Source organism: Semicossyphus pulcher, unplaced genomic scaffold, assembly GCF_022749685.1.
Source record: "Semicossyphus pulcher isolate SPU_LCO1_2020_fin unplaced genomic scaffold, fSemPul1.0.p SCAF_4, whole genome shotgun sequence".
Taxonomy (NCBI): domain Eukaryota; kingdom Metazoa; phylum Chordata; class Actinopteri; order Labriformes; family Labridae; genus Semicossyphus; species Semicossyphus pulcher.
This window is the reverse complement of record NW_027211715.1, coordinates 24606239-24634108: the sequence shown is the minus strand read 5'-3', so window position 1 is coordinate 24634108 and position 27870 is coordinate 24606239. Positions and strand designations below refer to the sequence as shown.

At 43.3% G+C, this 27870-nt stretch overlaps 1 protein-coding gene across 1 annotated transcript; it reads left to right on the top strand.

Annotated features, from left to right (window-relative positions):
• Positions 1–103: 103 nt before the first annotated feature.
• arid3a (AT-rich interactive domain 3A) lies at positions 104–26934 on the top strand. Its single transcript, XM_069679976.1, has 8 exons — positions 104–532; positions 617–899; positions 19637–19709; positions 21911–22094; positions 22515–22762; positions 22946–23245; positions 23924–24013; positions 24866–26934. The coding sequence occupies exons 1-8, from the start codon at positions 195–197 to the stop codon at positions 25015–25017; spliced, it is 1668 nt and encodes a 555-aa protein (XP_069536077.1). The 5' UTR covers positions 104–194; the 3' UTR covers positions 25018–26934.
• Positions 26935–27870: the final 936 nt, after the last annotated feature.

The window sequence follows — 27870 nt, the reverse complement described above, 5'->3', positions numbered from 1 at the left end:
TCTCCTCCTTCTACTCCTCCTCAAGGACCCGCATATCCACACAACTATAACCTCCACACCTCAAGCCAGCTGCTTCACCACAGGCACAGTTTGGCGATCTCTCTCTGGGCAGAAGGGTTGACCATCGTCCACCCCCCGCGCCCGGCCCCTTCAGTGGGGGAGGCAGCTTTAACGCCGAGCCGCTCTCCCTGGAGATGAAGCTGCAGGCCGTCATGGAGAACCTGCACAGGCAGCAGAGGGCCAAGCTGCTGATGGAGCAGCAGCTACAGCAGCAGGCAGCCGCACAGCACACTCAGATCCGCACAGGTGGAGGAGGAGGAGGGGACGAGCCGATGGGCAGCCCGGCCCCCGAGGTGGAGCAGGCCCAGATGGCAGCGCTGGCGGCCATGCGTGCGGCGGCGGCGGGGCTGCAGAGGGTGTCGGACAGCCCCATGTCAGAGCGCAGCAGCGGGGGCGAGGACGACGATGATGACAATGATGAAGGGGAGGAGCATTACAAGGACATGATGGGGTCAGACGAGGAGGAGCAGATGTAAGTGCTGAATTTGTCGCCCTTAAACATAAAATCTCTAGTGGTGTCCTTATTTAAGACAACTTTCATGTTTTAATCACACAGAAAACAGAAGTGGGACGAGGAAGACTTTGAAGGCGAGATGGAAGAAGACTTCGATGACGACCTGGCGGAGGAGGGTCTGCCGACGGGCCACGACGCAGTGGCTCCCGGGAAGGGCATCCTCCTGCTGCCCCACCGCCAGCTCCACCCGCACTCCCAGCTGCTGAAGGCCCGTCCCAGCGTCGACCAAGAGCCCCGAGTCGCCATCCTCCCTCCCCACTCCACGCACGGCCACCTGGGCGCGCAGGACCACGGAGAATGGACCTACGAGGAGCAGTTCAGACAGGTAGGATGCAGACGTATTAAATCATAAACCTCCTGCTCCTCTGCTGTGTGTCTTTGGAAGTATGTTCTTCTTTTGCACTTGTTTTCATGTAAAAGACACCCAAAGAAAGGTGAAAAATTACATGTGAATGAATTGTAGATTTGGTATAGCACTCCGTTTACTCCGGCACGTTACTTGTCTTCAATGTTCTGCATTAAACAGTCAGTTTTTCTTGTGTAGCTGCTCAGCGCCCGCAAAAGATTTGACATTTGTTAACTTATGTGGCCCAAGAGTTTAAAAAAACAGTCATTTCCTGTCATGAGTAGCACTGCGAGCTGAGGAAGAGAGGCAGAGGGCAGAGAGAGGAGAGGGTGGGAGGGGGTGCGTTAGGGTGCATTTTAACAGCTTTACCATGCTGGCGTTTACTGTAAACATGCTAGTGGGCTGGATGTTACGAGGGAGGCCCCTGTGGAATAAGACGGGCTGTTTACGTGAAGACATTTAAGTCTGTCAACAGCTAAGTTTAGATGGAGGGCTGCTGGTGAGAGACTCATGAACAGTAAAAGACTTTCACTGTCAGCTGCTGATAGAAAAACTGAACTGCTTGTCATTTAATACTTTACTTCTTTGCATTTTGTGCCATATTTGCTACACAAAGTGTTGCCATCTTGTAGTGTCCACAGACAAGTCTACAAATTGTTAAAAAATTTGATCATTATAGGGAAATGTAAAAATATAAAAATGAGCCTTTGTTAACACATGGCTGTTGTTTTGTAAAATACTTAACTTGGATTCAAATGTGACCGAGCCACCATTTCATGTAAAGGCAGCCTCCTTTATTACGTAATGTAAGCAGCTAGTGTAATGCAAACACTGTCATGGCCTGTAGCAACACTTCAAACCATGAAACATGTTTGACGATATGATCAGCAGTTAGTCATCTTTGTCCAAGCACAGATTTCTCTTTCCTCTTAAGGAAGAGAAAACTGATTTGGTAGTTGTTTTTCAGTCTTTTATTCTGATGCCTTCAGTCTGTTGGAGGTAAATTAACTTCAGCCAAAGTCTCACAGGCTTCATTTTTAACCCCTCGCCACAGGATCTATAATTTCAGGCCTATTTCTTGTAATTAAAGAGCTCAGAGAATAAAACTCCCCTTCGAACCTATACTCAGCTCCTCTCACAAGTCGGCCCCTCCCTCTGTAAAACGCTTTGTGTGAACAGTTGGTGGTTTTCATAGGTCAGGTAGGACATACAGTGCATTTTTATCATGACATGTCAGTCACTCACCGACGGTTATATAATCGAGGGAGCCAGTATCTTGGCTGTTAAGATAGTGTTACCCAATCCATTGTTGATTAAACGTATGTAACGCCTATACAGCACCGCTCCTCCTACTATGGAGATACAGCAGGAACTATAAACCGCCATTTAAAGCCTTCTGCATTTTAATGTGATAAAGGGGAAAAGCTGTTGCATCTGCTTCAAGGGCTGAGAGGTTATAATGTGAATCCAGGATTTTATCCCGGCACATTATTCAGCCAGGACTAATTTTGGGCTTCGGATGATAACAGTGATTAGTAATAATTGTAGCTTTTCCCCCGTGAATCCTCCGCGAAAGTGCTGCGTCTGCAGTGCGGAAGGCAAAAATGACAGACCTGTTACGATGAAGACGGTCCCTCCCCTGATAATTCTAACCCCATGCAAATCAAACTCAGTGATTTCAGCCTTAATTTATATTCAGAGGGTGCCATTTTTCTTCTGCTTCTTCTTTTTCGTCCGAAACTACCATTTGTGGTTTCCTCTCGTCATATGGAAAGAGACACAACAGACGTCAGTATTTAATGCATTTTCAGAGCAAACTACCGCCCTCTTTGCTTGATAAGGAGGTTATAATATACGTAATTTTCACATTTGACTATTTTGCAGCACAGGCATACAAGTGTAACTTACTCGGCAAGGAAATGTAGCACTGTGACTTTATGCAGCCACTTGAAACATCACCAAACATTACATATGATGCGGCTGTGATGGCTAAAAGAGGCTTCGCTCAGAAACTGTCCATTGAAGCTTCATACAGCAAATTGCAAAACCTGTTGGGCTCTCATATAAACAAACAAACATCAGAGGCTATGACAGGTTGACCAAAGACACGGCTCTTGTCTTCACGGTGCAAACAAACGCTGCTCAAGGCCCTCTCACACAACAAAATGTTGTGCTACTGGCTTCAATCTCATATCCAGCAGCTAAAAAAACCTTAATTCTGCTGATTACAGTCGCGCTGAATCCTACCTGAGTCCATTTTTATGAGAAATGAGTTCATTATAAACGTTATAAATTTGCTGTAGGCACAAAGGACTTAAAAATGCTCACAACTATTGGCCCAGCACCCTTTTATAACTGTAAAGGCCTGAAGCTACATCAATTACACACACACACACAGGACGTTGGCCTACACTTCCTTGTGTTCTGGAGTGAAATTGCGTGCGTTTTTTCAGAGGGTACTGGGCGGGGAGGAAGGGGTTAAGGCTGTACAGTTTATTTTGGGCAGGTGGGTGGAGGCTGTTGGAATGTGCCTGAGGGAGGGTGATAATGTGGCCACTACGAACCCCAGATCCTCAGCAGAAACCCTGCGTGCCTCTATCAGTCCGTAGCAGTTGGACGTCTTCCCAACTGAGAACTGTTCTTTTCTGTCAGGTCCTTTTGTAAGAGACATTTTATCACATACAATGTCTCTGTGGCTGCAAAACAACAATGGATATGGACGCAGTCCAAGGTTAACCTCTCCATAAAAACAAAAACCCTTAAGGTGTTTGGAGAAAAATGGAGAAACTTCCTCCCTTAAGAAGGGGAATTCAAAAGAGAGACTTGGGGATCAGTCGAGCCTATGTTTGGGAAAATTACAACCAGAAAAGTGAACAGAAAGTTATCCAAATTTAAAATACAGCTATTGGATTGTTACCTAACAACCAGCTTTTAACCGAGAGCTAACAGTAAAAACACGTTAAGTCGACCAGTGAAATTAAGTCAATAAATACCGCAGCTACAAAAAAATACAAAATGGAAAATGTCCTTGAATAAATGAATCAGTTATTCACAACACAAAGGTTCCATGTAGGCGAGGAAACATCCCACAAACCCCACGTTCAGGTGAGGCTTTTGCCCCCAAGCTGTGTGTGAGCCAAGGCCCAATCTGCATTCCTCATGGATCCCCGGGCCACCTTCCTCTCTCCACACTCTCAGCCAAAAGGTCAGACTAAATCAGGCCAGGACACACTGTATGTTCCGATGTCCGATTACGCTCTGGTTTTAAGTAAATTAATCAAATTATTCAAGGCACTTTGCCAGTGGTGTCATATCTGTCAGAGCGGCGCTGAATAAAATAAAGTACATGGATTGATGCACGTATCATATTATGCCAGCATCCCTGCATTATTTTGTAATTGAAACTGATTTGCTTTGCTGGTGGAGTGTCCTTTCAGCTGAGTTATGTCAGCCCTCCTGCAAACCTCGAGCCGCCCACCCCCCTCTCTTACACCTGCCCCCTTTTAATGACCATATCAATATCACTTATTTTTATTTTTATTTCCAGAAAACCTGAACGCTCCTAATTTAAAATTAATGGTACAAGGGCTATCAAACGGCCAATCAACCACCAGAGTTAAATGTCGAAGAGGTTTGGAAAGAAATATATACTCTGGCTCCCAGTGATATCTAAGCATGCACATGCTGCAGCTGAGAAAGTTCTCACAGGGACAGTTTCTCCAGCCGAAAGTTACAGTTAGAAGAGTTAACACAGAGTCAGGTCTGTTGATTATTTATAATTCAGGTCTGTTGATTATTTATAATTACAGGGAAATTATAGGGAACAATTATGTATTTAGAGTAATTATATAGTGCTTGTAATGCTTTAAGCACCAATCGAACCTGTTGACTTCTATTGTACTGGGGTATTATTAGCTAAAATTAATGTAGCTAATATGATACAAAGTTTTGACTTACACAAAAGAGCACAAAATAATTTAGCACTAGGTAAAGGTTTAAAGTGCTTTGCAAGGCAATACAGATTTTAATGCCTCTTAGCTACTTTAGGTACGTAAGCTACACTAGCTAGATTATCTGTAAAAGCTAAGTTGGTTAAAAAAGGCTACACTAGCTACATTATCTACACAAGATACAATTGCTAGATTAGCTGTGCCATCTACGTAGGCTACAATGGCTACATTGGCTATGCTTCTTACATAAGCTTCTGTGGCTAAATTAGCTATGTTATCTACATAAGCTACATTGGCTGCATTGGCTATGTTGGCTACATTAGCTACGTTATCTACATAAGCTACATTGGCTACATTAGCTATGTTATCTACATGAGCTATGATGGCTACATTAGGTACGTTATCTACATAAGCTATACTGGCGGTATTGGCAACGTTGGCTACATTGGCTTGCTAGCTTAACTTTCCTTAACAAGCCTGCCCTGCTAACGTTAGCTGACAGCTATCTGTATGAACACGTTTGCTAGCTTGCAGGACTCCCAATGTTATGAATGTGAGGGATGAAGAAATGAGCAGTCAAGACAAATTCTAGCTTTATATAACTATTTTTACGTCATTGTATTATTTCCTGTCATGTTTGTCAGATAGCTCATCAGTTCTTCTAAAACACTTTTAATCTTCAGAGCAGCTTTTTATCAACAAAATAATTGTGGATGTACAATTACAGTCAGGTTTCATTAATGTGAAGTCTCTTCACTGCTATGGTCTACATTTAAATAACTGCCCCACTCCGCTGCCCCCTTTATAAACAATGTCCTCCTCGGGGCAGAAATGGTCCAGAGGCCATGCCGAGCCTTTGAAGTCTCCTCTCCTGTGTCTCTGTCTGCTTTAAACACCAGCAGCTGGGCAGATGGAGCCCAGATGGACAGTAAAGTAGGGATGTCTTTAAAAATTCATGGCACTCACCATGATCAGGACGAATGGAGGGGAGCTGGCATTAAACATTAAATTGCTCAAACAGACACACACACACACTGTGAGCGGGGGGGAGGGGGCTGTTAGTGACTACAGGAAGTGTAGCTCGAATGAGAGCCAATTGGGAGCGACACTTATTGGGATTGCCCGTCAGGTTTTTGCTGATACAGCTGTCTGATAAGTGCTCGTTGGGTTTATATTCCTCTGTAGTCTCAACAAAGCCTTTTGATCTGACTAAGGGTTGTATGAATAGGCTGCATCATGTTGTTTCTGCATTTTAAATGAAGTTGTGCATTTTTACAGCTGTTGTTTAGTTAAAAATACTGGGGAGCCAAACCTGCCAGAAATAATACAAACTTCCTTTATGTCCCTAAGGGCTGTTTCTGTCTCCACTCTTTCCTCACACTCTTGTTTTCACACAGTAGTTAGTACTTAGGTTTGTACTTAGATTTAACTCACTAATTCAAAGTACATTAACTCCAGAGCAACAAACTATTTGAACTTCTCTAAAGTGCATCATCTGGCATTGGTTTTCCTAACTGTATAATCTGCAGGGGTTTGATTAATCTTTACAGGGGGGGGTTATTCGATTTATTCTGCTGTGCTTGGAGAAACCTCTGTGAGCAGCGATGTGTGATTAACAAAAAGAAAACAAGAAGTTAACGGGCCCCGTTCGAGTCGTGAAAACAAAAGGCCGAGGCAGCATGGAAGGACCTCTGTGAGTCTTCCTGTTGAGTGGAGGAGGACGAGCGCAGGAGGAGAGAGAGAGTAGGTGTGACCGCGGGAACAGGAGGGGGGAAAAAAGTCAGTTGACATGGCACATGGGCTTTGAAGCACTGCCAAGTCGAGTGTGTACTACATGCTCATTTTGACTGTGAAGCACTGCTGCGATTCAGAGTCAAACGCCTAGCGTGCAGTATGGAGCTGATGTCAGAAGCTGTACAGCCACGGGGATTCTGGAAATTGGCAGGCGCTCAATACGGAGGAGGAGAGCGGGGCCGGAGCAGGAATGTAAACAGAGATTGCGTAAAGGCTGAGGCTAGCTCTTTCCTCCTGCATTTTACTTTAGCGGTTGTGCTGCTTTATTGATTGATTACTTTCTGTGGAAGCCTTCTTAACGAAAGATGAAATGAGTGTTTTGAGCAGCAGCTCCTTTATGCTCTTCACCTCTGTTGTGTGTGAATCTTTATTTTTGATCTATTTTTTCCTTCCTTTCTAAAGAAAAAGTCTAAGCCCCGCTTCACCTCTTTTTATTGCCCTTTTTGTCCCTGCATAAGACACTCTTTACTGTAGCTATGTGTCTCGGCTCTTACATAGATATTCACCGAATGGTTGGAGTTGTCAACAAACAAAAGCCCTAAGTGACATCTTTTCATACGACGAGCCGGTGAAAGGCATTCATCTGAACAAAAGCAGGGCATGTGTGCTGTCGTCTTCGCATGCTTTTGAAAAGGTAGCGTGTGTTGAAAGCATTCATTCTTCGAAGAATCAATTAAGAAATTGCTCAAACGCAGATAAAGATACTTTGCTGCACATTTTCAAGGTCTGAATCCCATCTGTGCGGTCAATAGCGTCTGCATTATGGAGAGCTGGGTACGCCTCTCTGACATTGTATCATAAAAGACTGTGAGTTCTTTGATCCATAATCTTTGACTCACTTTTGACCTGTGTGACAACACTGCAGCCGCCCGTCCTGTCTGTATGATAATAGCTGACCTTCTTTAATTGTGTGTGCGTGGCAGGAGGTCTGCAGCGCCGGGCTCTGTTCACAATATAGTGATTCTCAGCCTTTACAGTCTTTTTTTCACACCAATATGAACCGATAATGGGCCTTTTCTCCCTGCAGATGATTGGACATGTCACAGCAAGAACACCATGGGACAAACTAAAAAGATTAGTAATGGCTGCAAACTATTTACACGTGTACCATTTCAATGCTCCTGCTAGCGCTCGCTCATAGACTTGCTGGAATGGAGCTATCATTACTCCGATTGGGATTTCATGATTTCGTTGCAATTCCATGATTTGATTTGATTTTCCGATTTAGACTAAGCCTGTCAACATTTTCAATACTTTAAAACTTTTCGCTACCACGTGTTTCAAAACGATACAATCTCCATAATTTTTATGTTCGATAGTACCGAAAGGTACCGAAGCTTTAACACCCAGAAAAGCACCGAACACAGCAGGTGAACTAAAGGCTCTTTTTTTTTTTTTTAAGATTTTTTTTTAGGCCTTTGGCTTTATTGATAGGACAGCTGAAGATAGACAGGAAATGTTGGGAGTAGAGAGTGGGGGATGACATGCACCAAATGATCGGCAGACCAGGAGTCGAACCTGCGATCAGTGCATCGAGGGCTGTAGCCTCTGTACATCGGGCGCCTGCTCTACTGACTGAGTTAAACAGCGCCCCAGAACTAAAGGTTCTTATGTTATGTTTATGACTGATAATTGAGAGGGTAAGCTACATTGTAATATGGGTCTAAACAATGTCAAATAATAATAGACATTATGTTTGGGGAAATCCAGCTCATTAAGCCTTTCATTACTATTAACAGTATGTCGAATGAGATGGTTTTGTGTTCAGAGACTGTTTCTGGAGCAGCACTGTGTGCAGGAAGAAACTAAAAACATGAAGATTTCCCAATTTTTTTTGTTTTGTTGCCGTGGTTTCGAAACAGGTATCGAGTATCGTTTTTTTTACTAGTCAATGTGGTGTTAAATTGGGATGAATTCCTCATCTCTGACTGAGAGTGAAACTAAAGTGTCTTTGAAGTAACATTTTGATCAAATTTTGATTTAGAATTGAAAATGTGACCGCCATATTTATCACAAATTTAAGCCTTATGTCTACTGTTGAAAGCACCTCTAAAAAGACACAGATACAGAAGACGAATTACTATGAAATATAACATTTTTGTAACCATATAAACCTCCAGTTTTTGACTGACGTGACATAAAAGTGCCGTGTGGTGAAGTGAAGGAGTGGTTCCCTGTTTTGTTGGTATTGTACAACCCATGCAAGGGTTGTCATGAGAGTAATTGGTATGATGCAAATTCCTGCTGATTGTTTCACAATTTTTCTCTGATTTAAAGTTGGTAAATAAATGTAGCAATGCAGCAACAAGGGCAGAGTTCAGAGGAAGGTACTTTGACAGTGCTTCTAAAGAAACAGGATGTATACAAGCATCTGCACACTATAGATGTGTAGCTGAGTGGAGTTAGCTATACAAATGTTTTCCGTGAGTTATACACATTTATCAGACCTGAAGAAAACACACAGTGCATCATAGGAACACAGACAAACTCTGGGCACATTTAGATTAGATATGCGTTTCTTTCTTTGTGTTTGATTTTGTGCCATTAAATGTCTCAGGGGACAAACACCAGGGTAGCTTGAGGTCAAACTGCGGCCCCTCCACGTATTGATTTAGGCGGGCTCAGCCACGTGGCAGCGACATCTCTGACTGTGATGGACACATGGACACATGGACACATATCTGCCCTGCGTGGGGCTGCGTGTGCCAGATACGTTTTTAAGACCACCGTTGTCAACCATTAATCTCATTGCCCCGCCCGTCCATCACTCTGATTGACGGTGAAAGCCCCTGACCACGTGTCTCCTCCTCTGCACAGCAAGGTGCGCCTTACAGAGGATCTGCAGCGTAGCACAACGGCCCTTTTATCTGCGCCAGATAAAATATTTCTTGCATGTTGTTCTTTGTCTTACTTGCACACAAGCCCTGCCACAGACCTTCCCCTGAACTTTCTGCCCCCGCTTATATCTGTGTCTCCATCTTCCTGGCCTCAGACACAAACATTATCACACCATCTCAACTGACGCTGAATACCGGTAAATACCTGCAGCTTTCACACTAACGCTCATTAGATTATTATCAGGGTCCAATTTTCTCTGACGTTTTTGAGGGCAAAGCTTGTTTACAGATGTTTTGTTAAGATATTTGTAAGAACATAAAGTTCCATATTATATCTGATAATGAGCGCCGGTCGGTTATTTTCTCTCCCTCAGCACGTTGCTTTATGTTGCTTAATTGCAGTTACACCCACTTCCCCTCCGTCGTTCTGCCCTGCCCAGTTTGGGCATCCATCATCGAGCTACTACTCATTAGCCGTGCGGTTAGAACAGATCGCTCTCAGCTACACACATGAGACTCTGGAGGGCCCTGGGAAAGCTGCCTGCTATTTCTGATTCTTATCCAAACCTGTGAGCCGTGGCAGCTGACGGTTGCAGGCAGGAATGGAGTGCATGTAAGTGTGGGATGTTGCTCATACTGGTTTCATGTCCTGCCTCATCAAATGATTTTCACCCTTTCCTCATGTCAGCAGCGGGATACAATATATCCAGTTACACCAACAGAGGCAAAGCATTAAAATCCTTCTGCAAAGCCCTGCTGTCTGAGCCTGCACGCACAGATTTTCACATTGTAAAAACACGCGTCCTCCAAGATCGTTGAGCTTCTGGCACATGTATTGAAACTCCAGAGATGTATTCTCGCACAAGGAAGACTCTGGAGATTTACAAACTGGACATTTATAGCAACAAGTAGTCTAGACAGACTTTTCTTATTTTAAATGTTTTTTAGCCGTGAAAAAGTAAATCAAGTCCATGTTGAACCTGGTTAAGGCTGGCCCACACTAAAAGATTTTTAATGTTAAAAATGTGGGAGAGGAAAAGTTTACCACGGCGCGCACATCCAGGCGATAAAGTCCGCACACTTGATCATGCCCCCCCAAGTAGTTTTTTTATTTAACTACTATTTAACCACAGGTGGGTGACGTTCCGAGCATATGCTCTTCTTCAGAAATTGTGAGAGCCCCCACACATCATGACAAATAATGTTTTGTTCCTATCGTGTGTGGGGAGCAAACGATACGACCTAAACAGCGCACCACACTCTAACAGATTCATTCACCAACAACCAGAGTCTGACTCTCACAACTGGAACCCCCCAAAATCTCTCGAGGTCAAACGCCACTTTAGAGTAAACAAACATGGCGGACGACGAGCAGGAAAAACTGGCGATGATAGTTTGTGGCCGACTTTTTTTACGAGAAAATATGGATGAAGTCGTGGAGATGTTACTTTGTGCTTCGCGTTGCTTTTGCCACCATGGTTGCGGTTGTTGTGCTTTCTTCTTCAGTCAGCTTGTTCCCAACTGTCGTTTCGTTCAATGTGATAATCCACAGTAGTGTTGGGAGTTATGGCTGTTTGAAGGCAGCCACATCGTATCAAATCTTGATCTTGTTCAAAAGAACGGCTCATTGTTCTTTTTTTGTCAGGGGGCGGAAGTTACTCAGTTTATCTGCGGAATAGTCATTAGGATAAGGATGGGGAAAGATTTGGATCAGATTCGAACTTGGACAGCAAGCTCTTCATCTATCTTCCCCTGTCCCCTGTCCCCTGTCCCCTGGGGGGAATCAGGCCCAAAATCGGCTTGATTATCATGTAGTGTGTACCCGCCCCAGGGGGCGTCACAAATCTCTACATGTATCTTAGGTTCCATGTGACAGATACAGTGCCATCACATACAGTCAGTCGCAGCAGATCTCCTCCTCGGTCGATGGAGTTGAATTTTGCGAGGTCAGCCGGTCGGTCAGGATTATGATGCGTTTGATCCCGCCTGTCAATAAAACACAGCTCAGTGCTTCTGCGATTGGACAGCTCTATTGTTGCTGTTAATTGTGTCCATATGGGGGGACGGGGGGATGGGGAGGGGAGGGGCAGAGAGTGCAGGAGACAAAGATGAAGTCATTAAAGATGTCACATTACGGAGACACATCGGGCAGTTACTGTCACGCTGCTGTCCAATGACTGGATTAGCTTGATGAACATGACGAGCACAAGGAAGCAGCAGAGGAACACATGAAAGGACGGGCACATACTGAGTAGTGCTACACAACATTTTTGAATAGGCAAAGAAAAGGCTCAGAGAGACGTCAGCGTTCCGCTCTCATTGTTTGATTACCAGGTGATCTATGGAAAGTGTCGTGCAAACAGCAGCTAAACATGATCCTGAGCCACAAAGAGAAAGAACAACAAGAACATGGGCTTGTCACTGCAAGACGCTGATCCTTTTTGTTTACTGGTCAAGCAGAACGGACAGATTAGGAAATCAGTTGGAGCGTCATTTTAATATCTGGTTTCTCAACCGTTCCTTATCGAGCTGGGAGCTGACTCAGTCTGTCAGCTCTCACAGGAGGTTGTGAAACTTCAGGCTGATATCAATGTTCAGAAAACAAACCTGCAGATAACCAGTGTGGGTAATGTTTTTTGTTGTTATTTATTTAGTTTGTTTGTTTTTCACTCCCCCTTTTATGCCAGGGAATCAAAGAAAATAAAAGAATACATTTCTTGATTTTCCTCGCTGACGGTCGCATTCCTTTTTAGACTGTTTGTCTTCATCTGAGCGTCCAATTTGTTTCTTTTTCTTTGGATTTTCACTTATTGTTGAAGTTGTATCTGTAGTCATCGATCTTTTCTTTGTTTGTTCAGCCATAGTAGATTACTGTTTACTCGCAACACTTGCCGAGACCGGAAAAACAGCCGCTTAGCTCCGCCTACCCTCTCTGACAGACCAACCACTGCTGGGTGATGGAAAACGCATCACTAACTGGGCGCCGCTTGGGATTTTTTCCTGGAATGTCGCCACAGACACCCAGTCTGTAATACTGCAAATGCAAAGGCTTTCATCCCTGCGCCATAGGCTCAATCACCATTGTGTGACCTCATTCGGCGATAGATAGGGACTTAACAGACATTTATTTAAATGAAAATCTTTAGAGATTCTTACTTTAACATCAACAACTATCATTGGTGAATGTCAGCTTATATGCCGAGGGTCAGAGGCAGTAAACAAGGCAGATATCAGCTGCCATGTTCGTCCCAACTTCCATAGTTCCCACTATATCAGGAAACGAAGGCCTGCTGCTCGTCTGTGATTAGATTTCTCCTCTCAAGTTTTCCAGTCTGCAAACATGCTCTAATTTTGGATTAATGTTCTCAAACTCTGTCAGACTAATAACCTGTAAGTTGGTTATCCTAAATAAACCTCAACATAATAAACAAAAAAAGAATAAATATAGGAGGCGTCCAGACTCTGACCTGCACCTTTTGATGAAAGTTATTAGACTGCAGCGTTTGTGCCTTAAATAGTGAAGAGACTCAGAAGCCCACCAGTTCTGTTTGTGACCTCACTGTGATGAAGCTAATCAGATTACAGCTTCAGTATTCAGAGTGCAGACTTCAGTGCAGTTAAATTGAATTATGGGTAAACGCACTCAGTGAAATTCCATCTGTACACAGAAGAAACTGTGTTTTTACTAAGGCCAAATGTACATGAGCCTCGATCCTCGACCTCTCGATCCTCGACCTCTCTGTGAGCGTGTTCACATACTGGATGATCCTGGAATCAAATAGAGATCATTTAAATCATTTAAATCACTTCGTCCTGCCTGAACCCCACAAACAAATGATGCCATCAAAAGAGGCCTCTTCTAAATTCAACATGTAGTTTGTCTCATTAGATTTGGAAATGTGAAACACACCTTTAAGTAAACACTTAGAGCACAAGAGTAAATACAACCCGGCATCATGTGTTCCCTGTTCACTCGCATGATAAACACCTGACTGTTGACTTTGCACTGAGCAGTAAACAAGCGTTTGAATCATTATCGTCTTTTATAACTCGCATGTTTAGATCTCAGGAGCAAAAAACACAGCATTGCATTCGGGATCAGAATAATGTGACTGCTGTGACTCTGCATGTTGTTTGTGGGAAGTGAAGCGATGCTGTGCTGGTGCTTGTGTTTGCTTTGGCGCATTAATGACACTCATAAAAGGGCTTTGGCCTGGAACAATGCACTGTTTGAATATGGCTGATCATGTGTTCATGAGCCGCATCAAGACCCCCCCCCTCTCTCTCAACCCCTCTCTCTGCTCGCTATACACTCCCATCCCCCACTCCCATGTTTATATGTGTGTGTTTACATTTTAGGCTCTTTTCCGCTCTCTTTACGCAGCTCTGTGAGTCCACAACGCCACTTTGGTTTGGACTTAATTTCATTTAATCAAGCTTACACGCACCTACATTACATATACGAGTCAGGCAGGACGGAAAAAAAAAACAAGTTCATACTAATCTCCTGCATGAGAAGAAACAACTCAAAGACTCTTGAGATTAATGTGAAGTTGTGAAACTGGTTCGGTTTAAAGAGGATTTAGTCTCAGTGTAAACCTGGTTTCTGCTGCGAGCAGCCGCAGAGAAAAGCACAAAGACGTCCATTAAATCAAACACATATTATGTAAAGGAGGGGATGGAATGCAGTCTGTGATGTAGCTGCATGTAAGAACACAATCTAACATTTCAGAATAAAAGCTAAATACACTCAGCTTTCACTACCATCAAAACTTACCAGTGTTTAGTAGTAAAATCAACTATAAATAGCCTAAATAAGGAGATGAAAGCTGAAGTACGGAGGAAATATTATTGCTGCACTTTCAAAATATGTGCGTTTTTTATGCCTCCTCTCTAACTGGGTCTTTTATTTTGAAAGGTTTCAGGCAATCTTATCCATCAGTTTTTCCCTCTGTCTTATAAACCTGAAACCCGCCCCCTCCGGCCTCTAATAGTGTGACACACTGTTTTCTTTTAACTTTGACCCCTGTTGTGTTTGTGTGTGTGTGTGGGTGTGTGACCTCCGTGTGATGGAGGTGATTGGCAGGTGTAAGGGAGCATGTAGACGATACCCCGCTCCCCTCTCAGTTTTGGTTTTCAGTTGCAAAGCCTCTATTATGTGCTATGTGACACTCGTGTGCTGCTGGCCTGCTAACTGCCATTTGCATTAACGGAGAATTGAACCCCTCCCCCTCGCTCTCTCTCTCACACACACACACACACACACACACACCCACATACTGTATTACCTACCTACACCAGCAGCACTGCTTTGATGGCCGCAGCAACAGGCGTCTCTTTGGTTACTGATTATTTCAGTATAAAACCTCTCTGTCTTCTGAGGCCTGGTTATAATTTATCTGCAGACGTTCTGACGCTGACCTGCACCCACAGCCCGGGTGAAGACGCTGTCAGACGACACTCAAAGACTTCTTGTTCAAATGTGGCTGTGAAGTCGGAAATGTCAGCACTTAACCAGACAGCATTTGGCTAACTTTGTAATGTCGCCATTTGTCACAAAAGTCAGACTTTTTGCTGCAGCTGCTCCTACAGATCTGTATCTTATCTGTACCTGCAGCTGTTTCTCTCCATTATTGACCCAGAAAGCTTTCTACAATAACGTTTTAGAAACTCTGCAGCCTATTAAACCTCAGTCTTATAGTCATTTCTGCAGTCTTAATGGGCCTCCTGTTACAGGGCATTTGGTAAAGGGGTGTGAACTGGCTCCAGCGTTACCAGTTGGCCCAGTTTGTGGCTGTTTTTCTTGTTTCTTGAAGTTTATCTGAATAGCAGAGCTTTAATCCAGGAGGGGCCCCTGCCCCAGCACATACTATAGACATGTAAACCTATAGAGGCCTACAAAACCACACCCACCTCAGCCTGATAAAGTCACTATGTGTGTGTGCGTGCGTGGATGGTTAGAGGCAGCAGGGGAGTTATAAAGCACATAAGGGTTATATACATGGAGCCGAGAGGGGGGAAGACACAAACAGGAAGTGAGGGAAACTCATAGAAGATGACGGATAAATGGAGAGACGGACAGAGAAACAGACAATGGGGAGAAAAGGATTGGAGAGATAAAGACGGAGTGTGAAAATATATATACGGGGGAGGTGGGTGGCAGTGGTCTTACTGGTCGGACTGGATCGTGATTGCAGCGGAGTCATAACAGCTAATACTCTCCATAATGCGGCGGGTCCATTACCGGCTTCTGTCCAACCACAGGTCAACATGTTTTAAAGGGAACGTACTGTATGAAGAGTGATGTGTACTCTTACAGCCGCAACTAAACACACAACTCTGTTATTGTCCATCAGTTTCTTCACTCATTCGGCTGGTATTTGATTAGGATGTACGTTTTATCAGAGTATGTTGCTAGATCCTGTCCCTGCTGCAGAGCACCGCCTCGCCTCTAAATGTCACTGCAACAGTTCACTTCCAGTTTTCAGCTCCGCACCGACTCTTTCTGTCATGTTGCTAACAGAGTTTAGCTTTTAGCTCATTCTGTCAGTTTTAATTTGCCCCCGAGACATTACTTTTTTTTTTTTTAGGGGACGCAACAATCAGATGCTGGTATCAGATACTGACTCAGAGCTGGATCGGGTATCGGGGACAATGGGGCAGATCCTAGGCCGATCTGTTCAATTCAATTATATGTTTAGGAGGAACTCCCCTGGTTATGTGGTGATTTAAAGTTTACGTCAGGTTTTATACGTGAATTTTAATCAGTGGCCAATTTCTTGCTGCATTTAAAAGGTTTAGACTTTGTAATTTGTAGTTCCTGCTGTATGTTTGAAGTTTTTTTGTTGTAAAAAAAACAACTCAGTAAGTTTATATCTATGTATTTATTTGTTACATACATTTATGTTTTGTTACAAGCTGAAAGCATGATCCCAGTCTTCACCACACAGGGAGGGAATGCAGCGTATTGATGATACTGTCGGTATCAGGCCCGAAAAAGTCTGGGCAGTGCTTCCCTACTTTATTACAGCTCTACGCCTGAGCAGAGTGCGTGTGATATTTAGCAGTTTGATTGCGATTGATCTGCTCATGAGGGCTGCAAACTCTAGTTCATGTTGAGATAATAGATTTAAAAGGTCATTTCTTAAACATAGTTAAGGTATAGCATATTGCATGCCTTTTTTATAAGCTTCATAGGCTTCAATGGTGTTGCTTGCAGAATCTTTAAATGTTGCTAAACTGGTACATTTCAGTGTTAGAAACAGAAGGTGACGGCTGTGACGTCTGTCGATACAAAGCAGGATGCCGTGTCCACGTCCGTTTAACAGCGAATACAGAATGAGACTTGAAACTGGATATGCATCAGTGAGAGGGATACTGTGAGCATGTTAACACAGTTCACACTTAACTGTTGACTTCCAGGTCCTTCAGTTGGCACGGAAACAGTGAAACTGATTGACACATGACTTTCCATCAATGTATGGCTGCAGTCGCACGTCTTTCAGTCGCTTGAAATAGTTCATTTAGTCTCCCTTAATATGGTTTCTGTCGTCCAGCACGCCTGGAGGACTGCAGGGATCTGGGAGGAGCAGCGCTCTGAAGCACCACTAGGGAAATATTTGTTTGTGTGATCAGGACAGAGAGAGAGAGAGAGAGAGCGAGAGAGAGCAAATAAAGCAACATGGGGGGATGGGAGTTAGGGGGGTAATTTCCAAGATTTATGGTGCGGCACTTCACGAAATGCATGCATCCTGTAATTAGAACTCCCCCTTTGCCTCCAGCAGGCCTGTACATTAGCCGGCCTCCCCCACCACTCCCATCCACCTCACCCCCACAGGCCCCGCCCCTCTGTTCCCCTCCAGATAATAAGATCTGATGGCAGCGCGGTGTCACTAATGAGGGCTGAATGCCACAATGAGGGACAGTCTGTTAGTGGTTAGAGGCCACGACTACTGTCACCATCATACCAGACTTCAGCTGGAGCAACCTCTGGATTATTTCAGGTACCTGTACCCAACGCAGAAAACACTCTCGTACCTGACTGTAGTTTGGTGTTTAAATATATGTACAGAGAACATTTCAACAAATTCAGTTTGTCATAAAACTGTTGAAATACAAGACAGAAAATGGGCTGTTAGGGGCGCTGGTTTAGCTCAGTAGGTAGAGCAGGCGCCCCATATGCAGAGGCTACAGCACTCGACGCAGTGACTACAGGTTTGTCTTCCACCCTCGGACAAAAAAATTGTGACGTATGTTTAACAGTCACTAAACCTTGTTAAATGAGTCATGCCTGTTAGCTCTGATGGAGCTGAGTGACTCTCCTTTCCTGTAGTTGCAGTTCTTCTCAACACATCTTCCAAGAAAGAACATCTTCCAAGAAAGATCATGGTGCAATGTGCCGTGTCGGTGACTTATATTGTGCAAGACGAAACATTTCATTGTACAGTTCATTGAGTGGTTTCAACCTATAGTAAATGTTAAATGGTACTTTTAAAGATGGCCTTTTATGCCTTTTATTAGAGAGAGGACATTGGATAGTGTTGGAAACAGGGGAAGGGAGAGTGGGGATGACACGGGGCAGAGGGCTGAGGGTGGGAGTCAAAACCCAGGGCCGACGCATCGAGGACTGTAGCCGCTGTACATGGCCCGCCGATTTTAACCTCTGAGCTAAACCAGCGCTGGTAAAAAATTTTCGCATGTATTTTCTATAACAGGAAACTCTTTGTGTTGATATCGATCGGTTTGCAGACGATCGCATTTGTCTTTGGTGCACATTTTTTACAAAATAAAGTTCAACAGGCTCCATCAAAACAGGAGGGACTTTGCCTCTTGGTTGACGCCAGAGGAGCTTGTTTCCCGATTGGCTCATTCTGAAGTGAAGCAACAATTAGCCCATCACCCGTCAGGTAGCTTATCAAGAGATAAATGGGAAGTACATTTGTTGATATCCGTTATTTTAGAGCTTTTTTAAGATTCTCCGGTTGCAGATTGTCCCGTGTGAGGATGAGCTGCTGATTGTTAACTGGATGTCTTTGGCTGGTCGTACAAAACAAGATGTTTTTTTAAAGGGGCTCTAAGCGATTGAAACGGGCGTTTATACTCATTTTTTGATGCTTATTTTGTAACACTATAACACATCAGAGAAGAGTGAAAAATAGCCATCCCAACATCCTTGAGCCTGAGAGGAGGTCTGCAATGTATTAGCTTTATCCTACCAACAGTCCACAACCCAAAGATATTACATTTCACTTAGGTATCCAGTTAAATGTACAACAGCAAACCCTCACATTAAAGGACCGCAGCACTGTTGGCGTTAAAAGATGATGAAACAGTCTGGTCTTCAGCTCTGGTACAAAATGTTGACGTGCAGCGAGGCTTCAGCGCTCCTGTGATGTGATATGAAACGCTCTGCAGTCGAACATGAGGCAGAGCCGCGGCTCGGCCCGCTGGCTGTAGGCTGTTGTGTCTGTGCAGAAACAATACGCTGCTTTTGTTTGGTGGCGCTCAGCTGCGCACCGTGTTTCACAACCTTTGCCATTTTCAATAACAGATTATGAAACTGCCTGACCTCACATAGATACTGTGTCAATGTGATGTGTAGTGGAGTCAGATACTGAAGCTGACTCACCTAGAAGAGAGTTTATGTTCGCATGAAGTATGTGACACTTAATATTAAGACCTCCGACAAGATTATTTCACTGTCACACTGGCAAACTAGGCTGGAAAAACAAGCACAGGCTCAATGGCCTCTCTGTACTCTCCCCTGAGTGGGCGCCCCACTTTTACTGCTAACTTTCACCAAACTTTCCAGAGCCCGGGGCCCCGCCGCCGGCAGCTGGACCCACATCAGGTTCTCATCAAGCCAAACGGGGGCCCTTGCATTTCTATACGTTTCTTTCTGTCATCCCTTCTTATGATCTGACTGCACAGAGTCGGTTTCTCGTGACAGAAAGGAAGACTGTGTGTGACATGTGTTTCTTTTGATCGTCACTGTAAGAGAGGAGCGCTCAGATGTTTCCTGTCTGCTGTTTGATTCAAACTCTCAGTTTTCTCATGTCTGCTCTCAAACATTCATTGTTTGAAATGCAGTTGGAGCGTGTTGCTTCATCTCTCTCTCTCCTCTTCCTCTCCACAGCTGTATGAACTGGACAGAGACCCAAAGAGAAAAGAGTTTCTGGATGACCTCTTCAGCTTCATGCAAAAGAGAGGTATGTAACTTTATGTGTGTTTGTTTGTATGTCTGTGTGTGTCAAACTAAAAACGTATTATCTCTTAAATGTTAGAAGTCCTGGATTCATCTCTGTATCCTCGAGAGCTTTAATAGAAAGCCTTAATAGTTGGCTGTAGAGAGGGATGAGCCCTCTGATCTGCCAGTGACATATGACACAGCTCCGTGTCTCCTCTCGTCTTTCACACACATGGGTGGGGTCTTTATTCAGCTCGGAGATGATTGCTTTATAGCCTCACGGCCACTCGTCGTTCCCAGGCTATAACAAGAAAGAACACATCGTATCATGCCGGGGACTGGAGTGGTTTACCTTTCCATCCTGCTGCTTGCCCACACGGCTGTGCCCACACCTCTGACGACACACACACGCAGACTCAGCCACCATGCAGGGTCTTTGGGTTCTTCACACCAGTGACCCACGGAGCATCAGAGCTGCAAACTGGGCAAAAAACATTCTCATTTTCCCACATCCAGACAAGCTAATGTCCTGCTTTGATAACTGTGAATTGTGCGACATCGTATTTGATGTATATTGGGACACAAATGCCCATCGGCTCTTTTCAGTTGTTTCCTCTCTGATAAATATGAAACAGTCTTTTTAATTTGACGAGTTAAAGACTGATTTAATCAGATGAGAGGGTTGAGGAGACAGCAGACATGTGCTCACACCAGAAAAAGCAGCATTAAATGTTTACAGTGTCACCAGGAATGGGCGGATCTATCGGCTCTGAGGATGTAAGAGCGCCATCTGCAGGTCGTACTGATAACTGAGGCATTAATCTATAATATGGAAACATAGAATTCATCATGTTTTGTGTCAAAGATAGGCCAAAAGATTGTGATCATTATTGAAGGCTTTGATTTCCATTGCTGGAAAAAGAAATATTAGTGACAGATAAATACACCATTACAGGTTTTATCCCTCATACTTGTCAGTAAGCTCCACTCTCCTGTACTTTAAAGACAACAGGTTGAACAACATCAACCAAAAAAATGTATATTTTGTGAAAATAAACTGAAGTCTCTAAATGTTGAAATACTGCATTAGTAATTTTGTTGTATGCATCAAAAGATCCATCATTTAAAGCAATGTCACACTCGAGGTTGTGCTGATATTCAGTACAGTTTTACAAGCGGCAAATAGTAGTAAACAGTAACAACTGAAACTGGACTTCTGTTGCCAAGCAACCCAAACATTCTCTTTCACTCTGTGTCTACAGGTTACCACAGATCAGCTGATTTTTATCATGTACATTTATCTGTATGTTTTAATTTATCATCAACCAGTGAGCTAAGAGTCTGCTATGTGATTCAGAGGTACCAGCTTGTTAACAGTATTCAGAACACCTGGCTGAGGCGGAGAGATACACAGAGTGAAAAGTCCTGAGGTGTTGTACTATATATTAGCACTCATGGAATGCCTCTTGTCCAATCAGATTACTTGGTCTGAACTGTTGTATAAAAAGAAAAGCGTGCTTTACTCGCCCTAACATTTTCAGCTACCTCACACTCATGGTGTGGCGTTTAAGGTTGTTTTCTGTTACCTTACACAGTCCTTCCATCAGTGGCATGAAAGTTTTAAATTAAGTTTTACTCACTCGTCACTGTGGCGGGTCGCTTAATGTTCCTACCAGCCACTTATATCTTTGTCTTCCACAAACTATACAGAACAATTTAGTGTAGCAGTGTAGTGAGTTGCACTGTACAGTAGAAATATAGAATATATCATATAAACATCATATAAACTTAAAACCCAACTTAAGGAACTACTTTATGAAAATAAAAGTTCTAAATGTACCCTGTTTTTTCCCTGGTCACACTGGTCTGCTGCTCACTGTGTGTGTTCTCAAAGTTAGCAAAGAATAACCTTTGAATGTGCTCTTTATAAACTGTCCAGGGACATTGTTGCTGCAATGTCAAGGGGTTATACAAATGTTGTTGTTCAGTAGTGAGTATATGTTTTGCATTTCTTGTTTTTTAGTCATCCTGGTTGTTATTTCTGGGGTTGTTTATAATTCAAGGTGTATACTTTCTTACCTTCTGCCTTTGTGCAGGAAGCTGCATGCTGTCAACATGAAAGTGAAACTCTGTGTTTGTTTGTGTGTGTGTGTGTGTGTGTGTGTGTGTGTGTGTGTGTGTGTGTGTGTGTGTGTGTGTGTGTGTGTGTGTGTGTGACTCCAGGAACTCCAGTGAATCGTATCCCCATCATGGCCAAGCAGGTCCTGGATCTGTACATGCTGTACCGGCTGGTGACAGAGAAGGGCGGCCTGGTGGAGGTCATCAACAAGAAACTGTGGAGGGAGATCACCAAGGGACTCAACCTGCCTACCTCAATCACCAGTGCTGCCTTCACCCTCCGCACACAGTCAGTACACACACACACACACACACACACACACACACACGATTTGCACTGTTTTGGTTACTGTTATCTTAAAAACGCAACAGATTTGAGTTTCTGTTACTCGATGCTGCCAAAACTCTCATACCCATAATCCTTTAGTGCTGCTCAGCGTTTCAAGCATGCAGTTCTTCTGCTTCTTCTTATCAGATGTCAACAATCATTTACTTCTACCATTTAACCCCTGTGGTAGAAGTCACTTCCTGTTGGGGGTTCAGATAACCGCACATTCACCCTCATAATTAGCTGCTCCATAGATTTCTGCTTATGAGAATGACACTCACAGTTTCAGTCTAATCTTTCAAATCAGAGTGAGTCAGTCTTCGACCTTATAGTGCCTTTTATGGGCAAAACTCCAAAAACATTATGTGTTGTTCCTTCCAGATACATGAAGTACCTGTACCCGTATGAATGTGATAAGAGGGGTCTGAGCAACCCCAACGAGCTCCAGGCAGCCATCGACAGTAATCGACGAGAGGGCAGACGACAGAGCTTCGGCAGCTCTCTCTTCACCTACTCGCCCAATGGGACCCCCACCATGCTCTCCTCGCCGAAGCTCCCCACCTCCAGCATGGGCCTGACAGTGGGCACCAACGGGGCGTCGCTGACCCCCATCCAGAAGATCAAGAAAGGTGGGATTTGTGTGTCATGGTGCCCTCACAGCGCATGGGAACTTTTTTAAATACACATGGTTGTTAAATACAATAAAATAGAAGATATGAACAGCAGTGTTCTCTTGAAAACACATCTTAATATATTTAAGTTTTTGACATACGTTCCCTCTTCTCTCCCTCTCTGTGGTTTTCGGCCAGAAGAGGAGGGAGGCCATCCGCTGCCAGGGATCAGTATGGCTCGTTTGCCGGCGGGGGCCTTGGCGGGACACTCGGTGGCCGCTGTGCAGGCGGCTCAGGCAGCGATGGCGGCTCAGGTGGCGCATGTAGCTCAGGCGGCGGCTCTGGAGCAGCTGAGGGACAAACTGGAGGCCGGAGAGCCACCGGAGAAGAAGATGGCGCTGCCGGCCGAGGAGCATCACCGACTGCTGCAGAGAGCGCTGCAACACAACCTGCTGGCCATGACCGCTCAGATACCCATGAACATCCGCATCAATAACCAAGGTACAGCCCTGATGTATTCAGCTTACGTGAGTGTGAGGAGATTCTTCCTCTATCTTATCAACTTTAGATGAAACGTGATCCAGTTTTTTCAAAGTCCCAAAAGGTATAACTTCTGTGCTTGAAACTTGACTCCTTCCTTCCTTTCCAGCTGAAGACAAACAGATTAGATCTGATTAAACTTCTTCACATTTGCTCAAGCATTGGGGATTTGAATTTACATGAACTTGGTTTCACACATTGTCACCTTTCCTGACAGGTAATTTCAAGATCTTCTTGCCATCTTGCCACAAACCACAGGGCCTATATGTCGCCCTGTTCGGCTTATAGAAGCAGTACGCACGCACTCAGACAGCACGTGTGCATTTGTATGCAGGGGGATTCCCTTCTGCTGCAGCCTCTTGGATCGTATAGCAGGGTTATCTGATGTTTCTCAGTACTGATAATACAGTTGACTTCAGAGAAACAGGGAATTGGAAGTTTTTGCAAATTCCCGCACAGAGTTGTTTGTGCTGTGAGAGATAGAAGTTTGATTTTGTAGTTATTTTATTGGTATTATTGGTTTTCAACGGACAATTAATTTGGACTAGTGTAATAGTTTTTAAACTGAATGAAACTACAATGTAAGTGATTGGGTTTTGTTAACACAGCTCTCCTTTGTTGTTGTTGTCTTCCTTACAGACAGCAGGCAGGACTCGGCCATGAACCTCACCACCAACGGCACAGGCAGCATCAGCATGTCAGTGGAGCTCAATGGAGTGGTGTACACTGGTGAGTATCAACACAGGAAGTCCTGCCGATCACTTCCTTTCTCCTCAGTTAATATATACTTTAATTCACATATAAAAACATCAAGTTTTATACTGGAATGGAACTGGGGAATAAGTTAGCATAACAGTTAGCTTAGCATAGTATGACAAATGAACCGCTAGCTTTGCTGTGTTATCAACAACAACTTCAAGATCACTGATTGCCGCCATGTTGTATCTTGTTTGTTTAATTGAATTCAGTGTCTCGTCCACAAACATGATTTCTGCCTGACTCGAGTTTAGAGTCCAGACTAACGACTATCAAGTCCTGGTGCTAAGCTAGGCTAATCGCCTCTCAGCTCCAACTCTCTTTAATCTCTCAGGAAGTAAGCTTCCTTAAATGTTGGGCAAATCTTCAAATGCAAAAAAAATTGTAGGATGGAGTATTATGTTAGGCAAAGCTCTCTTCACTTTGGCTCTATTTGAACTGTTGTAAAGACATGCTCTGCAACCAAAATGGCACAAATTGCGTATAACCATTCAACATACTTTATGTTGTTATTTTCAATACATTGCATCGTTGGACATTTATACCAGTGTAGTGTCTGGTTCTTGCATGCTGTATTTCCCTGAAAATAGTATACATTAGTTTCATACTAAAGTTTTAGGCGTACTTAAATTCTCACATACTGTTTAAGCCTTTGAGCATGTTGCTAAGGAAGTTCCTACACAGCTATGATCTTTCCTTCTAACTCTTAGAATGAAAGAAAATGACTGTATGTTTAACTGTCCCTGTAATTTTAGTTAAATTTAAAATGCATTCTTTGTATTCTAACTTTAATGTTTTTCTTTCCTTTTATCTTTTTCTGTCCAGGCGTTCTTTTTGCTCAGGCAGCAGCAGGCTCGGTCTTTTCCAGTGCATCTGGATCGTCCGTCTCCAACAAGACGGTCAGCAGTCGTGTCGCTCCACAGCAGCAACAGAACACACCTACCTCAACCTCAACCTCCAGCAACTCATTGTCTTAACAAACCCCCTGCCTTTACCCTTTATTATTATTATTATTATTTTTGACTTACCACGCTAAGCAAAGCCAAAAATCAACCTCATTTTCTACATAATCTATGCCAAAAAGAGAAGAACCGTAAACAGAAAGACAGAAACTGAAACTCAGATCACTTGAAGTACACTATCTCAGGTTTTCTCTCACCAACTCACCTCTTTTGTTCTTCGAAGCCAAAATGATCTCGGAAAAAACGGAAAATTGTCCCATCTGAGAGCCAGTATATGCTAAAGAATATGTATGCACAACCTGTGAATTATTTATTTCTGCATAAATGTACAGATTATCGGAGAACAAAAGACAAGGTAATAACCAGGAAGGGTAATGCACTGTTTACACACACAAACACAGCTACTGATTGACAGCGATGTTTTATCCTCTAGAGGAGAGATATTTTTATTTTATTTTATCTTTTCATTGTCATTATTATCATTATTGTTATTCTCTTTATTGTGTTTTATCATTTAAATCTTTAACCATCCTCTCAATGCAGGAAAAAAATATATATTTAGAATTCTATAAAAAAAAAAAGAAAATATGAATATCTTCTATTTTAAATCAGAAAAGCTTTAAAGGTATATGTTTTTTCTTCAGGGCATATAACAATGTACCGTTGTGACCTCATTTTGTGTAAGACCTTATAACCTTATTCACGTGGCAGCCATTTTGGATCTGTGGAAGAGCGAGCCTGGTGCGGGTGTATCGCTCCTGCTGTGTACTCGGATACATCGTCGTATCAATGCCACAGATTCTCCAGTGAAACACCGGTGTAATGTAGCTGGAAGAATCTGGAAGGTTGACTTTGTACCACATGTAATCCATTATTGATCGCCGCCAGAGTAGCTAATTAGCTTAAATGCTACAGAGCTGCTGAATTCGAGCAGTCGTGGTTCTTTCTCCTGAGACAGCTGGCTAATTTTTATCTAGAAGTCCTCGCCTGTTTGATGACGTAAGGCCAGTTCAATGCATATCTATGCCAATCATGCAGGTAGTTCGTCAAGCTTAGTGTCCAAATAGGCTGTTTGTAGGAGAGAGGTCGCCTGTGCAGGGGTGAAAATGAACTAAAGCCTTTCTTGAGGGTTTTTCTCCCCCTTGCTGCACCTCAACACGCTGGACTTTCTTGGTGTTCACGCTAACTGTTCCTGTTGTGAATAATACACGTTTTCGATTGTTCTCAGGTGTCCGTCTGCTCATCGCTTCGACAGAGCAATGCTTTCAACATCTTTCTCTTTAGAAAGATCAATATTTATCCTTTCTTTAACTTGGCCTTCTAGTGGAGTGATTGTCACATGCATGCCCGTATCTGTACATAAAGCCCTTCAGAGATCAGGAGTGAAGCAGGAAAGGTGTAATTTCCTGTCTTAAATTCATCCACTTAACCTGTCTTTGTGGAGACTCTCACGTGGACAATCAGGTGTCAGGAGACGCTATCTGAGCTTCAGAAGAAACTTTTCTCGACAGTTGTTTCAGCTCACATCGGACGTTTTTTGTGTTTTTGTATTATAGATTACAGATGCTTTTATTTTTTGTTTCAGCTTTGTGTTTTGCATGACTTAGTGCTTCTTCTGATCCAAGTGCTCTTTATCCTGCGCTGCGACAAGGAGACTAGCTCGCCACCGGTCAAGGATGTAATGGAGCGTGTCTTATTATCCTCTGACTGTTTTTAGATGTTGCTTAATTGGGGCGTTTGACAATGTGAGCTCAAAGGTAATCAGAGCTGCAGCTGAGCGCTCGCTTGTATGTGTGTTTATGAAAGTGGAATCAGCCGCGGTGGAGATATCATATCAATCATATGTAGAAGTGCATTTTGAAGTAGATCAATCATTGAGCTTTTTGAACTTTAACCTGTGTTACCTCTCTGGACCGTTGGCTGTTAAAGATTGTTACTCACCCCCCCCCCCCCCCCCCCCGATCACCACCACATCCACCCCTGACCCCACCGCTACGCAAAGCAGCCTCATTCCTACTGACATTAGGAAGTAAATCAGGCTTTGTATGCGGGTTCTGTTCTGAGGCCTTAACTCAGCATGAGATGTTCAGAGAGCAAGCGGTACCTCCGTCTAATCACTTTTTACTGTTCCAGTCAAATATCACCAGATGGCTGCCGCGGCTTTGATTCTGGCCTCGCTGCTCGGTGGGAAATCACCACCAGCTGCTACACAAACACTGGTCAGTTTCTGAAACGTACTCTTTATACTCAAAAGAGCCAACAACACTCATTCAAAGACACACGCAGTCTTTAAATGTTGCTGTTACGATTTAGCAAAAGAGTGAAGGTTCCCTTTAAACACGAAGGAGTGAACTCATTTTTTTACCTCCCAGAAAAGGAAAGTGGAGCTTAAGTTGGATTCAAGAAAAAGGTTGTCAGAGGCGGGATCTTGTTTTCCCAAAACAACAAATTATTATTATCAGAAAGATATTTAACAGATATATAAGCTGCAAACCCTTAATTATATTCCTTTTATGCTGATTGTTAGTCATTGTCACAGATGTGACTTGAAAAGGTTAAAAAACAAACACATTTTATGCTTCATGTTTGAACAATCAAAAGGGAAAGTACATTTACATTCATATATAGTTTAATAAATTCATCTTTAAATACATACATATTTAATATATCACTTTAAATCATCCAAATGACAAATCTCATGATTTCCTCTATGAGTCTGTTGGCAATTAGTGCTAATCTGCTAGCTATGCTAGTTAGCATTTAGCAGGACGGCTGATCTAGTTTTTCTCTTTCTTCTCTATGTTATGATTTAAAATATAGATCTTTTTAATATGTTATAACACGCTCCTTTACTAAGGTTTTGATGCA